Source organism: Aspergillus fijiensis (genome assembly GCF_003184825.1).
Source record: "Aspergillus fijiensis CBS 313.89 unplaced genomic scaffold BO72scaffold_13, whole genome shotgun sequence".
Taxonomy (NCBI): domain Eukaryota; kingdom Fungi; phylum Ascomycota; class Eurotiomycetes; order Eurotiales; family Aspergillaceae; genus Aspergillus; species Aspergillus fijiensis.
Genome location: NW_024468989.1, coordinates 378,276 through 390,302, shown reverse-complemented (window position 1 = coordinate 390,302; position 12,027 = coordinate 378,276). Strand labels below are relative to the sequence as shown.

The 12,027-nt window shown below is 52.2% G+C and overlaps 3 protein-coding genes across 3 annotated transcripts; all 3 read right to left on the bottom strand.

The window, feature by feature from the left end:
* Window positions 1–553: 553 nt before the first annotated feature.
* BO72DRAFT_446241 (condensin subunit YCG1) lies at window positions 554–4,396 on the bottom strand. The gene is made up of 2 exons (XM_040944246.1): window positions 2,077–4,396; window positions 554–2,022 (listed from the first exon to the last, which is right to left on the bottom strand). The coding sequence occupies exons 1-2, from the start codon at window positions 4,153–4,155 to the stop codon at window positions 736–738; spliced, it is 3,366 nt and encodes a 1,121-aa protein (XP_040803437.1). The 5' UTR covers window positions 4,156–4,396; the 3' UTR covers window positions 554–735.
* An 856-nt stretch (window positions 4,397–5,252) lies between these two features.
* On the bottom strand, window positions 5,253–7,706 carry BO72DRAFT_457093 (uncharacterized protein; the record flags this gene model as incomplete). The annotated part of the gene is made up of 1 exon (XM_040946313.1): window positions 5,253–7,706. One exon carries the CDS (start codon window positions 7,704–7,706, stop codon window positions 5,253–5,255), a length of 2,454 nt encoding a protein of 817 aa, XP_040803436.1.
* Window positions 7,707–9,641: 1,935 nt separating this feature from the next.
* Window positions 9,642–11,571, bottom strand: BO72DRAFT_526078 (dTDP-4-dehydrorhamnose reductase family protein). The gene is made up of 4 exons (XM_040950000.1): window positions 10,912–11,571; window positions 10,806–10,825; window positions 10,031–10,742; window positions 9,642–9,972 (listed from the first exon to the last, which is right to left on the bottom strand). The coding sequence occupies exons 1-4, from the start codon at window positions 11,121–11,123 to the stop codon at window positions 9,942–9,944; spliced, it is 975 nt and encodes a 324-aa protein (XP_040803435.1). The 5' UTR covers window positions 11,124–11,571; the 3' UTR covers window positions 9,642–9,941.
* Window positions 11,572–12,027: the final 456 nt, after the last annotated feature.

Below are 12,027 nucleotides of genomic sequence, written 5' to 3'. Positions count from 1 at the left end.
CTTCCACCTTTCGAGCAGGTGTCATCACTAGGGTAAGGAAATGAGATACTATACTATTATGTACTAGTAAGAGACCAAGAAGATAGTACAGGGTCTATATATTAATATAAAGTAGCGAACGGCTGTCGGAGGTTCTCGGCTCGAAATTACCTGACATCGACCAAGTCTCGCGCCACCCTAAGACCTTCTCAGGGTCTCAGGCTCAAGGGTTTAGTGAGCGATCGGTGCGTAACATAATCGTTAAGCTGGCCGGCTGGCTTACATAGCCGGCCACCTACATATCACATATAAAATCAGGCCTAGGAATGGTCCGGTCCCAGTCTTGAAATTCGAGACCGGGCCATGCGGTCTTTGGTCTTTGCTTACATTACTTCCGACGCTGGCGGACACAAGCAAATTTAGGGACTGTGAGATGAATGGGCCACCAACTCACCAGAGCTTTCAGGATCACTGCTCCCAGCATATCCGGGATAAGACTATCCGCTTCACCCGCAATTCAGAAACTCATATAAACAAGTAGAGAACCAAAAAGGTCACCTGAAATATTTTCACTGTTCAAACATTACATTATTTACACTCGTCACCGAAAAAAAAAAATAGAAATAGGAAAAAAGAAGAGAAACACTTAAGTACAAATGATAAATTCCATCAGCATGCTGATACCCAGCCAAGGAACCGCCCCCCCGCCGACGCAAATCCGAGAACGCCAATCCAACCAGACCAGAAATCAACAAATTACTCCTCGCGAATTTCCGCCTTGATCACCGTCGTGTGACTGTCCTCGTTCTCGTCTTCCTCCTCAATGATGCTCGGCTCAACCGAGAATCCTCGACGCATCGCCCCCGGCTCGATCGAGGGCCGCACGCTGCCGGACCGCACGCTCATCGATCGCACGCTCATGACATCGCTGTCGCCTTCGTCGCCTTCTCGCATCCTCACACTGGCAGGACGACCATTGGCAGCCGCTAATAGCTTGAGTATCGAGTTCTTCACCTTGACCAGGGCATTGCGGCTGGCGGCTTCGGCAGCCAGCCCCTCTTCGATCGTCTCGTCCAACAGCTCCTTGACTTCCTGAGCGAGGGCAGCGTTCTCGGAAGAGATCTCCGGCTGTGCGCTGCGCACGCTGGAACGCAATGGGTCCTCGCCTTCGGGAGCACGAGATCCCGAGCGTGAGGGAACCACAGGTGCTGTAATGTAGAGTTTGCTGAGAAGGGAGAAGAGAAGCTTCTTCTCTTCCTTCGAGCAGCGATTGGTGCCTGTGCTGATCCCCAGCACTCGCTCGAGGATATCCTTCACCAGCTCCAGATGAAGGAAGCCACATGCCGTCGAGCTAGTCGGTTGGCCCGCAAGGACCTTCTCTCCACCCAAACCAATGACTCTCCGCTCATCGGTCCATTCCGCCAACATGCCCAGGACACCGCTCATGAGGGCCTTCAGCTCTCTTTGTCCGACTGTCTCGTCAATATCGCCATCGCTGTCTTCCTCAGCTTCCAGCGAGTAGTACTCTTCGGCGACGTTCAATGTCGCCCGAACGACCGGCACGGCCACTCTGCGCATGTACTGTGCGTTTTCCAGTCGAGAATGGCAGTATACGGGGAAGAAATAGGCCAGGGCCTGTCGAAGTGCTGGGTTATCACGCGTGCGCGGGTGGAAGAAGGAAACAACAAGTGACTGCAGAAGTGTCTCGATAGCAGCCTGGTTGTACTCCTGAATGGCCGGCGACACATTGGCTCCGCCGGGGTTGAAAGCGCTTGTAAGTAGTAATTTGGAAAGGGCAGTAGCGGCGGCCGTCTGCACGCTGTTCGGGGAGCTGGACTTCAATGCCCTGGCAAAGACTTTCAGCAACGGCTTTTGGAAGACCGGCGGTGTTACCGTCTCTCCATCGGCTTGAGTCACGGGCGTGAGCAAGGTGGGATGCGTAGCCAGCATGTCGCAAAGGATGTGGATGGCAGTGACTTGCAGCAGTTCGTGCCCTTTGCTGTAACAGTGAATAAACAGAGTCATGTTCTCTTCCGCCAGGGTCTGCATGCACTTATTAGCTAGGTTTATCGCAGGTATGCAGAAAGAAAAACTTACCTTGTCCAGCAAGCAACAAAGTCCCAGGCACTCGAGACCCCTCTCACGAATCGGAGCCTCGTGACTTCGTACGGCAGGGACAACCAGGTTATTCAACATGGTTACTAAGTTCATATTGGCCTGAAGACTTCCTTCGACATTCTGCAGCATGCAGAGGGCAATATGAAGACACTTCATATTCACCACAATCTCGCGAAGAACCTTCGCCTTAGCCTCCTCTTTGTTGAAAGGCTTCTCATCTTCGGTTTGGGGCGTCTCCGATCGGGCGCGAGACGAACTGGCATCGCTGATTTCCGACTTAGCAGAAACAAAGCTGTCCTCCGTAGTGATTGTGTCGTGCACCTCGGCAATAGCTTCAAGAACAACACTGCAGAATTCGTTCTCAGCAGCAGCATTCGGTCCACAGACAAACCGCAATGTTTCGACTGTAAGTTTGGTGCACTCCTCAGGCAAGTCCGGCACGGCCAAAGACTCGCGCAAGAGAGAGTACATCTTTCGACGGCCAACTTCATCACTGTAGTCGAGAGTCATAGCAATATGCAGCAGCTGCTCCACGACAAATTCGTTCTCAACGGCATCGTCCTCGTTGGCATCGCCGGCCTCTTTGACGGACTTCTTCTTCTGCAGAAGGCTAGTCATGTATTTGTGTAGGTAGAATGCCAGCGCCGTAACTTCGGGTATCTTCTCATCGGCAAGTTTGTCATACTTGCCCTCGTTCTCGACGCGACAGAAGTCGTTGAATGAGCGGATGAGGAAAGCAGATTCTGCCGTCAGAGATTCCCAGAAGGGCTCGTCGAAGACCACGGCTTCTCGGTAATCGGGGCGCCCTTCCCAGAAGCCACGCATAGCTTCATGAGCAATCCCCGACTCCACACCAGAGTTGACCACATCGATTCTCTCTAACAGCTCCAGAAGCGCCGAGGTATCGGGAGGAGAACGCTGGCCCACGGGTCCAGCTTCGGGATCCTTGTTGGTACCCGCGCAGTCCTCGATCCACCGATCGTAGAACAACTTGCCCGTCGCTTTTCTGACGCTTTCGTCACGATCGCGCAGGCCCCAGCGCAGCAACTTTTCTCGCATTGACAGCGACAAATGTCGGAAATCGCCGAGGCTAGGGAGTAGACGCGCATACACGGCTCGTCTGGTCGGTGCGTCGAGATCGCGGGCTCGTTCGAGGAGATACTTGAGGGTGGCTGGGACCAGCGGTAGGTTGATGAGCAGCGTCTTCCGCACGTCGGCACTGGTATCATTCTGCATAATATCGACCAATTTCTCCAGGATGGCTCGGGAACTCTCATCGTTATCGTCCTCGTCATCGTCATTGCCGGCGAGTCGACCCAATCCCATCACCGCCTGCACTCTAACAGCAGGTTCCTTGTCGCGGATGCGCTTCAGAAGGCCGTGGCGGATAGCGTGATACTGGTCGTCATCGATCGTTTCAAGCGAGTTGACGATATGCGCGACGATCTGCGTCGCGCGAAACCGAACGGTCTTGTCCTTCGCGACCAACAGGGGTATGATGAGGTTGACCAAGGTCGTGGTCAAGCGGGCAGTCGGGGTCTCTGTTACATTTTCGAGGTCGTCGTCCTCCTCCTCGTTCAACGCAAACAACTCGGCGTCTTTCTCGGAGGCTTGGTGCAGGAATGTGCCCAGGAAGCGTAGGATCCGGTCTCCTACCGGCTCTGATTTCTTGACAGGCAGAATGCGCAGCACGCAGCGGCCGACTTCTGTGTTGAACTCTTTCTCGGGGATTGTTTCCTCGGACGGCAGGACCAGCTCCGAACGACTCTGTTCCCGCTTTCCATCCTTCTTTGAGCTCTTTTGCGTGATCCCGCAGCAGGCTTCCTGGAGCTTGCGAAGGCGCACCACGAGTTTTCGGTGTCCAGTGGTCGAGCGCTGGGCGTCGGCGAAGATGGCACAGATATCTCGTCGCAGGGTGGGAACTGCCTCGGGCAAGGCGGGCTCATCGGGAACGGCGAATGAAGGCGTCACCGACGCTGCGCGCCCCGACGCGGATGGTTGCGCGGAGTTCTTGCGCGTCGAGGCAGAAGTTGAACGGGCGGGAACTCTGCTAGGCATGGTGGCTCGGTCGGTGGGGGGAGGGAGGGGTAAGCCTGGCAAGACCTTGTTGAGATTTTTTCGGTCGGTTATAGTAGGAAATCGATTAATGTCACAAATTCATTCTAGGTCGGCGGCATGGAGGTTAATCAGACACGGTGTGGTCGGTTCCAGGATCGTATCGGCGTGTTTGGCGGCGGTGTTCTGAAGAGCCAGACTCGATGATAATCATCAAGAGCCAGCGATTGTTATTCCAGTTGCGGAGGTTCAGTCACGGGGACGGAGGAGGCGTTGGATAAACAAACAGCCCAAACGGGTAACTCCCGATAAGGGCTAGGGCTTCACGTGTACCGCTATTGTTCTTGACCCCAGTGACGACCCCAGTATGTCACTACCTAGTACAGTACTTTTGGCCTTATATGAGACTAGAATTGATTATCGTATCTCAAGTCAAGAGATCAACTTGATATATTGCTCGCATCTGATACTACTATCAAATTGGTAGTTGTGGTCTGCTCCAATTCTGATTTATTTATCTTTCTGACTTAATTTCTGTCTGCGCGCACCGTAAATATATAAGCACTAGTAGGCTCATCCCTCAAGAAGATAGCACGAGTTCAGGTTTTCGTCATCTTCGAAGATGATACCAATAGTAGATAGTCTGCCCGATGTTCCAAGGTGTAAAATCTAGCCATCAAGGCTGTCGGGATTTATGGAAAGTTAACCGCAGAAAAGTCTTAAGAGTAGGCATCGATCAAGAGAATGAAACTCAACCTGGAAACATGTCAAGCTAAGAACAATTGGATGGTTTCAACTTCAGTACATCGAATGATAAATGGATAGAGATGTAAGGACCTGCACCGATCACCAGACCAGCATTGTCAAATAATGATCAAATATAAATAGAAGTACAATCCATGCCATGAATTCAGACCATAAACCAGAAGGCATATTGGAACTAGGCAATAAAGAGGCACAAAGTTCGAGCCATGCTATTCTAGATCGCTGTGATAACACGAAGTCCCAGCCGAAAGGGTATTAACGCCATTGCTAAGTGATTCTCAAGTGCCGTTCAAATCGTAATTTGTATGGTAGTGGGATAGTGGTATGTGTTGCCGCTACAAGCCCCGAAGCAAGCTTCCCTCGGCGAAAGGGTTTTCGGGGGCCATATCCAGCATCGGTTTAGTGGCATTGCGATCTCCGGTTGCCACGCCATGGCCCACGGGAGGACCTGGTGCGGGCGCCGGTTGAGCGCGAGCCAGTAGGCTATGGGGTATGAAGGGGCCGTCACGGCCGGAAACGAGGTCCACGGGAGAGATCGGGGTGGTAGGAGCGGTGTGGTGGTAACGTTGTTGACCATTGATACTGCGCGCGGTGTTCGATCGTTTACGAGTTCTGGGTTCAACGGCGGACATCGGTTCAGCGGGCACTGGGGGCCGGCGCCAGGTAGTAGCCGACGGTATCTGAATGCCTCCTGGGACTTCGGGGCCAGTGGCTGCGTCGATCAAGGGGACGCCCGGGTCAACAGTCACTCCCCTTCCCTTGCGGATATGCTGTGGGGGTTCGCTATAAACCGGGGTCAAATCCACTAGAGGCTTTGCTTTGACGGACTGAGACCGTTTCACGGCGCTGAAGTCTGGTGCGTGAGTAGATGTCATGGTGTTGGACCGGCTACTAGGACCAGTATTGACACGGCGGGTACCCATAGTGCCCACGAGGCCCTGACGAAGGCGGTCCTCATTGTCGCGCTTTTCTTGTTCTTCACGCTCTTTCATGGCCCGTTGGCGCATGGTGTAGGTCCGCCCTAAGAGACCACTGGCTGAGAAAGTAGCTTCATCAGAAGACTCTGCAGCAAGATCAGCCTCCCCAGTCAAAAGTTTGGGAAACGATGTCGGAGGAGGTCCACGCTCGCGGATGCTTTTCTTATGGGAGAACAATTCCTTGGCCTTTGTAGGCTGCGTGCGCTCTGCCAGAGGCAGGGCAGGCGCCTTGATCTCATTGCTGGCTTCTTCAAAAGGGTTCAATAAAGGCTTCTGAAACCGCTTCCCAGCTGCTACCGATTCATCGGAGGATGTGGCATTATCCGTCTCCGACGGCTTGCCTGCTCCAAGCATAGTGACCAGGTACCAGCTGCGCCAGGTCTGGACCGCCTTCTGCCAGTTATCAGCCATGTCTCGGTCATTGGTGGAGAAGTAGTGGACGAAGTTCTCGGTCGATAAAAACATCGTCGATTTTTGCTGACTCTTGATGGCTTGACAGAACTTCTTCGGTGGTTTGACGTTGTTCGCCAAAGAGCTCGCTGTTGGCGAATATATATCGAAGTCGGAGAGGTGGCACACGTTTGTTTGCTCCTGGCCTTCTTTCTTGGATATTGTAATTTGTCCATCTGGCCGTAGAGTAACATATCGCTTGTCCCATTTGCGGGGCCGCTGAGAGTAATACAAGTAAAACGTCGTCTCCGCAGGCTGGCTAAGTGACACGTTCTGAGCGTCGAGCAGAGAAAGGGCATCGAGACTGGCTGCAGGAACGATGATCAATGAGTTCTGCTCATCGTGAGCCCAAGAGTTCATCACATCGCGTACGCATTCGTACCGACGCAACGGCCGCTCTAATCCCAAATCGGCGAAAGATTCCATCAAGATGAACTTCCCGGGGTCCTCCCCTTTAGCCATGTAAGTCATGCCAGTGGCGAGGATATCTTGCGCGGATGTCGAGGGATTGACGCAGACTTTCATTGAAGTTTTTCTATACTGGACCAAAACGCGACGCTCCCGTGCATTCACGGCGGATACAGGAGCGTCGGGGAATTGGACGACAGGACTAGCTTCGGTCGGACTACTCGCGGAGGAATCGCCCTTGGAACTTTTGACTTGAGTGGCCTTTGCAGTCGCAATGTTGAGGGATCGTCGCTTGGGTTCACGACTCGTACGGCGACTCGCGGCCGTTCCTCCGTTTGCGCGTTTTTCACGCACCTCCGTGACTGGCTTGTCGCGTGTGATTGTCTCGAAGGGGTTGGAAGTCGGTACATCCTCACCTCCAGTCAGACGGTCCATTGCATTCTGTCGATGTCTGTGGCGCTCGGCATCTTCGTCTTCGCTGTCATCGGGGACCCGTTTTTCTCGGGTGGCTAGTCTTAGGGCCAACTTTTGTCGAATACGAGCCATTTCTGTTTCCTCGGGTCGATCCTGCGGAGGTTGCGAGACCGAGGTGCCATTGCTTGCTACCTGTGATTTATAGCCGGGTGCAGAAGTGGGCAAAGGAGGCTGTGATGTAGCCTCTGAGGGCTGCTGCGTAGGCGGCGGGTTTCTGCGACGATACCGCGACATGCTTCTTTGAATAGCAGTGCTGCTATTATTGTTTGCGGCGGCGGCATCGGCGTTGGCGGCATGGTCATGCGACAGCGAGGCCGGAAGTGCAGCGATTGGCGGGTGAGCAAGTGGAGGTGGCGGGGAGTGGAATTTGGACGTTCCAGTTGGCGGTGGTGGTAATGCTGGTGGCTGTTTGGTCGCCGCCTTTCGTACACTTCGGTATCGCGAAAATTTCATGGGTGCTGCATGCTGGCCAGCAGACATCATGTCTGGTGTCTCCATGGTCATGGCTGGGAAAGAGTCCCACTGCGATTATAGGCAGAGAACCAAAGGGAAAGAGCCAAAGGTAGTAGAAGTAGTAGTTGATCGAAGTGTGGGGGAAAGGGAAAGAAACCCGTTCTGCGCTGCTGATCTATGAAGTGTAGATATACTGGTAGTGTGGTAGTATCTCAATTGCTGCCCAGGCATATGTTCTTTGGCGTCACACGGTCACAGAGAAATCGCAGAGCAAGACTGTCAATTGCGTCAAGTAGCCGATGGCGCGCGTTTGGAAACAGGTTTTAAATTGCGATGGATCTTTTAGCTCTCTTTTCTTTTCCCTGTAAGGCCGAAAAAAAAGTCACTTGGCTGCTTTAGCTCCAACTGCCGCAATGACGATGATATCAGGCAGCCTGCGGTTTGTTGGTGGCAGCTGGGTCAGTCGCTAAGGTTCCGGAAGTGATCAAGTTGCAGCAACGTGTTGACAGCAGTCACTGAGAAAAGAGGACAGGATTTCACAAGGGAGGCAGAAAGGGTCTACTGGTCGATCCAGTCGACACAAGGGAGAAGGATTTGGGTCAAATAATGAGTGTTCGCGTGTCTCCACCCCCTAAACGTTGCAGACATGTTTCACAGGGATACAATCACGGCTTCACTTGGAAACTTCCCCGTACAATGAGGGGGTAGAGAGAGGGTGGGGGGGAAGTATGAGCAAAGGAGAGTTCTGTTTCTTCCTAGAGAAAAAATAGAACGCAGAAAGGGGGGGCGGGGAGAGGGAGGGGAGGGAGTTTCAAGAAGGAGAAGTGATGAATGAAGGTGGGCAGGCAGGAAGGAAAAAGGAAGGAAGGGAAGAGAACAGACACTGGACAGAAGCTGGTGAGTGTAACTGAGGGACCACGATGCTAGATTCCGTCAAGAACGCATTGTCCAGGCACTTTTTTGTGGAGAGCGGAAAACGGCCTCGCAACGAAAGGGTCTAATTTCCACCGCGGGACGGAGTCAAGAAAGATAGTGGAGGGAGGAACTGAGAAGAAGAAGCAATGCCAAACTCAGACGGACGGACAGAAACGAATAGGCTGCATTCAGACAAATCCGTTTCTATTCCTTTTTTTTTTTAAAGTATTTATTTTTTTCCTTCTGGGTTTACTTTTTGCTTATTTCCCCTCTGAATTGTCTGTGGGTGGTGTTCTTTTTTTCTTTTTTTCTTTTCTTTTCTTTTCTTGACCACCACCTGCTCGATGTAAGGGGGGAGAAGGGCTTGGTGGAACTTTGAAGTAGCAAAGACGAAAGGGAAGAAGTCTCCAAAGGGACGGGAAGGGATTGGAATTTCCGATGAATAAGAATTTTACTATAGGTCAGGATAAAGATCCCATTGGGCTGGCAGGTGATCCTGAACTCGAGATCTTAAATTAATTAAAATGTTCGTGTGATCTCAAGAGCATCCTCCATGACGGCTGGGGAAAGACAGCCAAACTGAGACCCAAAAAAATAAGATGAAAAATTGATAAAATTAAAATGAAAAAAAAAAGTCTAGACTAAGATAGAGATAGAGAGCGGCTGTTTTCGGTCAGGCTAGGCTTGGCCCCAGTATTGCCCGCAATTGCCCCAGACTGTGAGGAACGAAAGTCAAATGGATTGCTAGAAGAGATAGACTTGCCTCTGCTCAGGGTTATTCTCGAATGATAGAAGAATCTGCCTTTGACATGGGATCTCCGTTCACTATAAATACGATTATGCTTTGTGTCCACACTGAGATCGACTCTATAGTTCTGGATTGTTTGTCTATCAACCAACAATCAAAGTGATGGCTAGTAGATCCGAGTGGATCACTGCCATGCCATAGCCTCAGCCACCACCACTGACTACTTCCCGGCCCGGGTCTCATCCCCCCCTCACCCCCCCGGTAAATGCGCTATTTCTGAGCCACCCCCAAACTGTCAAATTCAACCCAGCTCGTCTTTCTCCTGATTGCTGGACAGCACACTAAAGCACAAGTACTGTACAGTACAAACACAACTACAAACACAAGCACAACACAAGCACAAACAAACGTATATTGTATCATCATAATACATAATATTGCATGCTATTAGCGAGCTATTTCTCATTAGTCGGTGATTAACCAATAATCCATGGACATCGCGGTCGTTTAGGATGCAACCTCAAAAGGACTTTTTACCACCGCCAGCATCTCTATACCTCAATTTTCGTTTGGAATCCTTGGTGTTTTTAGGCCGCCACTCATTTCTTGTACGCTCCTAGGTACTTCCGCCTGTAATTCAGTGTTAGATTCCGCCACATACACACAAACATGTCAGGCGTCTACTTACCACCATGCCACAAAGTCCACAGTCCGAACTTCAATCCCCAGATCCTTCAGCACCTTAGTGGACAGATGCACGTCGTAGGGACGCTGCACGGCCGAGTTGGGGTCATTCCCCTCCTTGTTCCTGATCATCCCTACCAGGGACAGTCCGAGCACATCCGCTAGCTTCTCACAGATTTCGTACTTGGTCATCCGATCCTCGGACGAGAACTGCAAGATCTTGGGCAGCTCTTGGATGCGACGACGTTCCTTGATATACTTGATCACAATGTCACGGCACACCCGAGCGACGTCCTCCGTGTTGGTCGGGTACCGCTGTGCCCAGTCGTCCATCTTGATCCCCGCATTCTCATCTTGTGCTTTGTACACCGCATCGATTAAAGTGTTGACGGCGCTCTCTGAGTTGTCCTTGGCCACTCCGTACAGTACGGGCACGCGAAGGATCAGCCCAAGACCAGTCTCTTTCGTAGCCTCCAGTACTGCCAGCTCACCATCCCGCTTCAACCGGCCATACATATTGGGCGGATTGGTCTCCGCATCGGCCTCGTACGGGGCTTCCCCCTCAACTCCGGGGAAAACGTAGTCGGTCGAGATGTAGATGAGCAGGATACTACGGCGCGACGTTTCCTCTGCGAGAACGCGGGTGGCGTCAACGTTGACTCGACGCGCTTGCTCAGGGTTCTTGTCGCACAAGTCGGGAGACCGGTTGGCGGCACCTGCAAAGGTCAGAATCCAAGCAGGGACAAATCAGTTGCTTTTGCAAGCCTGGCATCACGTACAGTGGACAACGATCTGAGGCCTACAACAGGTCAGTATTGGCATTGGAATTCCACTAGAGAAATTGTGGTGCACAAATTACAGCTTCAGCCGGGCAGAAAAACTTACTTCGCCTCGTCAAGGAGAGCTTTGATCGCATCGGGGTTCTCCAAGTCAGCCTTCTGTATCGTGGGTGGGATGGCTCGTGAGTAGCCTTGGCCGACGACGAGGCATCCGGAGTGCTTGAAAGTATTGAAGACCTGGCGGCCCAAAAGGCCAGTGGCACCGGTAACAAGAACACAGGTAGACATGTTTGCAATGGGGTTGTCAGAAGAGGACATGATGGAAAAGAATCGAGCTTTGAGAAGCTGGGACGAGGAAGAAGAGATTCTGGTCGACTGCGGGGCACCTGTAATGACGTAACAAGAACCGCGTGGTGGTTTCACTCGAAAAGACACACCGAAGGGAGACGAGATCGGGTCTGGATCGAGGGATCGCTGGTTCGATGCTTCGATGAGGGTCGAGGAAGGTCGATGGGCGGTGGATTCGTGGAGAGCTGTCCTCCGCGGCGACTGTGATCACTGATCAGGTACCCTGGAGTACTATTATTGTTACTGCATCGGCTTATTCATCGAGGATGACGAGGGAGATGACACAAACGTCCAGTGACGGACGGGCTTGGCGACGCTTGTCGCTCTTTTCCCTCAACAGGCATCGCTGCAGAAGGACCGTTGGGCTTCCACCTGGCAGCCATGATGCTTGTCGCTTGCTGTTGCCCCTCGCCCTTGGTAGGCGTGATCAGATCCCGATTGAGCACTGGTCAATCAATGGATCGTTGAGATGGAGGAGGATCACCATGTGACGACGAGGGTACAATACAGACAAGAGTACGAGTGCTCACCTTGTTGAGAATCGACTGGCTCAAGCTGGATAGCTTCTACTGGGAATTTACCACGTGGTTCTACTTCTGACATATGTCGGGTATATACTGCATATACTTCGTTGAATTAACTTAGAGAACAGAGTAGTTTAAGCTACCCACTGCTTAACTCTATCGACCACCGACTTCAGTTCGAGGCAAGTGATTAATTACTATTCAGGTTCCCGCGGATCGGACCTTTTCTCTGCCTGAGGCCACGACATCCGTCGGGACGGAAAGACCGTTCGGCGCCGCTGACTCCAAGCCGAGACGACGACTCCATCTCCGCCATCGGGGGGTAAGTTAGGCTTTTTAGATGGCCGCTC

Bases quoted from the DNA above. Each gene is read 5' to 3' on its own strand.
- BO72DRAFT_526078 (XM_040950000.1), bottom strand. From the start codon at position 11,123: ATGTCCTCTTCTGACAACCCCATTGCAAACATGTCTACCTGTGTTCTT. The intron at 10,743-10,805 runs GTACGTGATGCC...TGACCTTTGCAG, and splicing joins GCCTCAGATCGTTGTCCACT to GTGCCGCCAACCGGTCTCCC. The intron at 9,973-10,030 runs GTAAGTAGACGC...ACTGAATTACAG, and splicing joins GTGGACTTTGTGGCATGGTG to GCGGAAGTACCTAGGAGCGT.
- BO72DRAFT_446241 (XM_040944246.1), bottom strand. From the start codon at position 4,155: ATGCCTAGCAGAGTTCCCGCCCGTTCAACTTCTGCCTCGACGCGCAAG. The intron at 2,023-2,076 runs GTAAGTTTTTCT...AAGTGCATGCAG, and splicing joins TTTGTTGCTTGCTGGACAAG to ACCCTGGCGGAAGAGAACAT.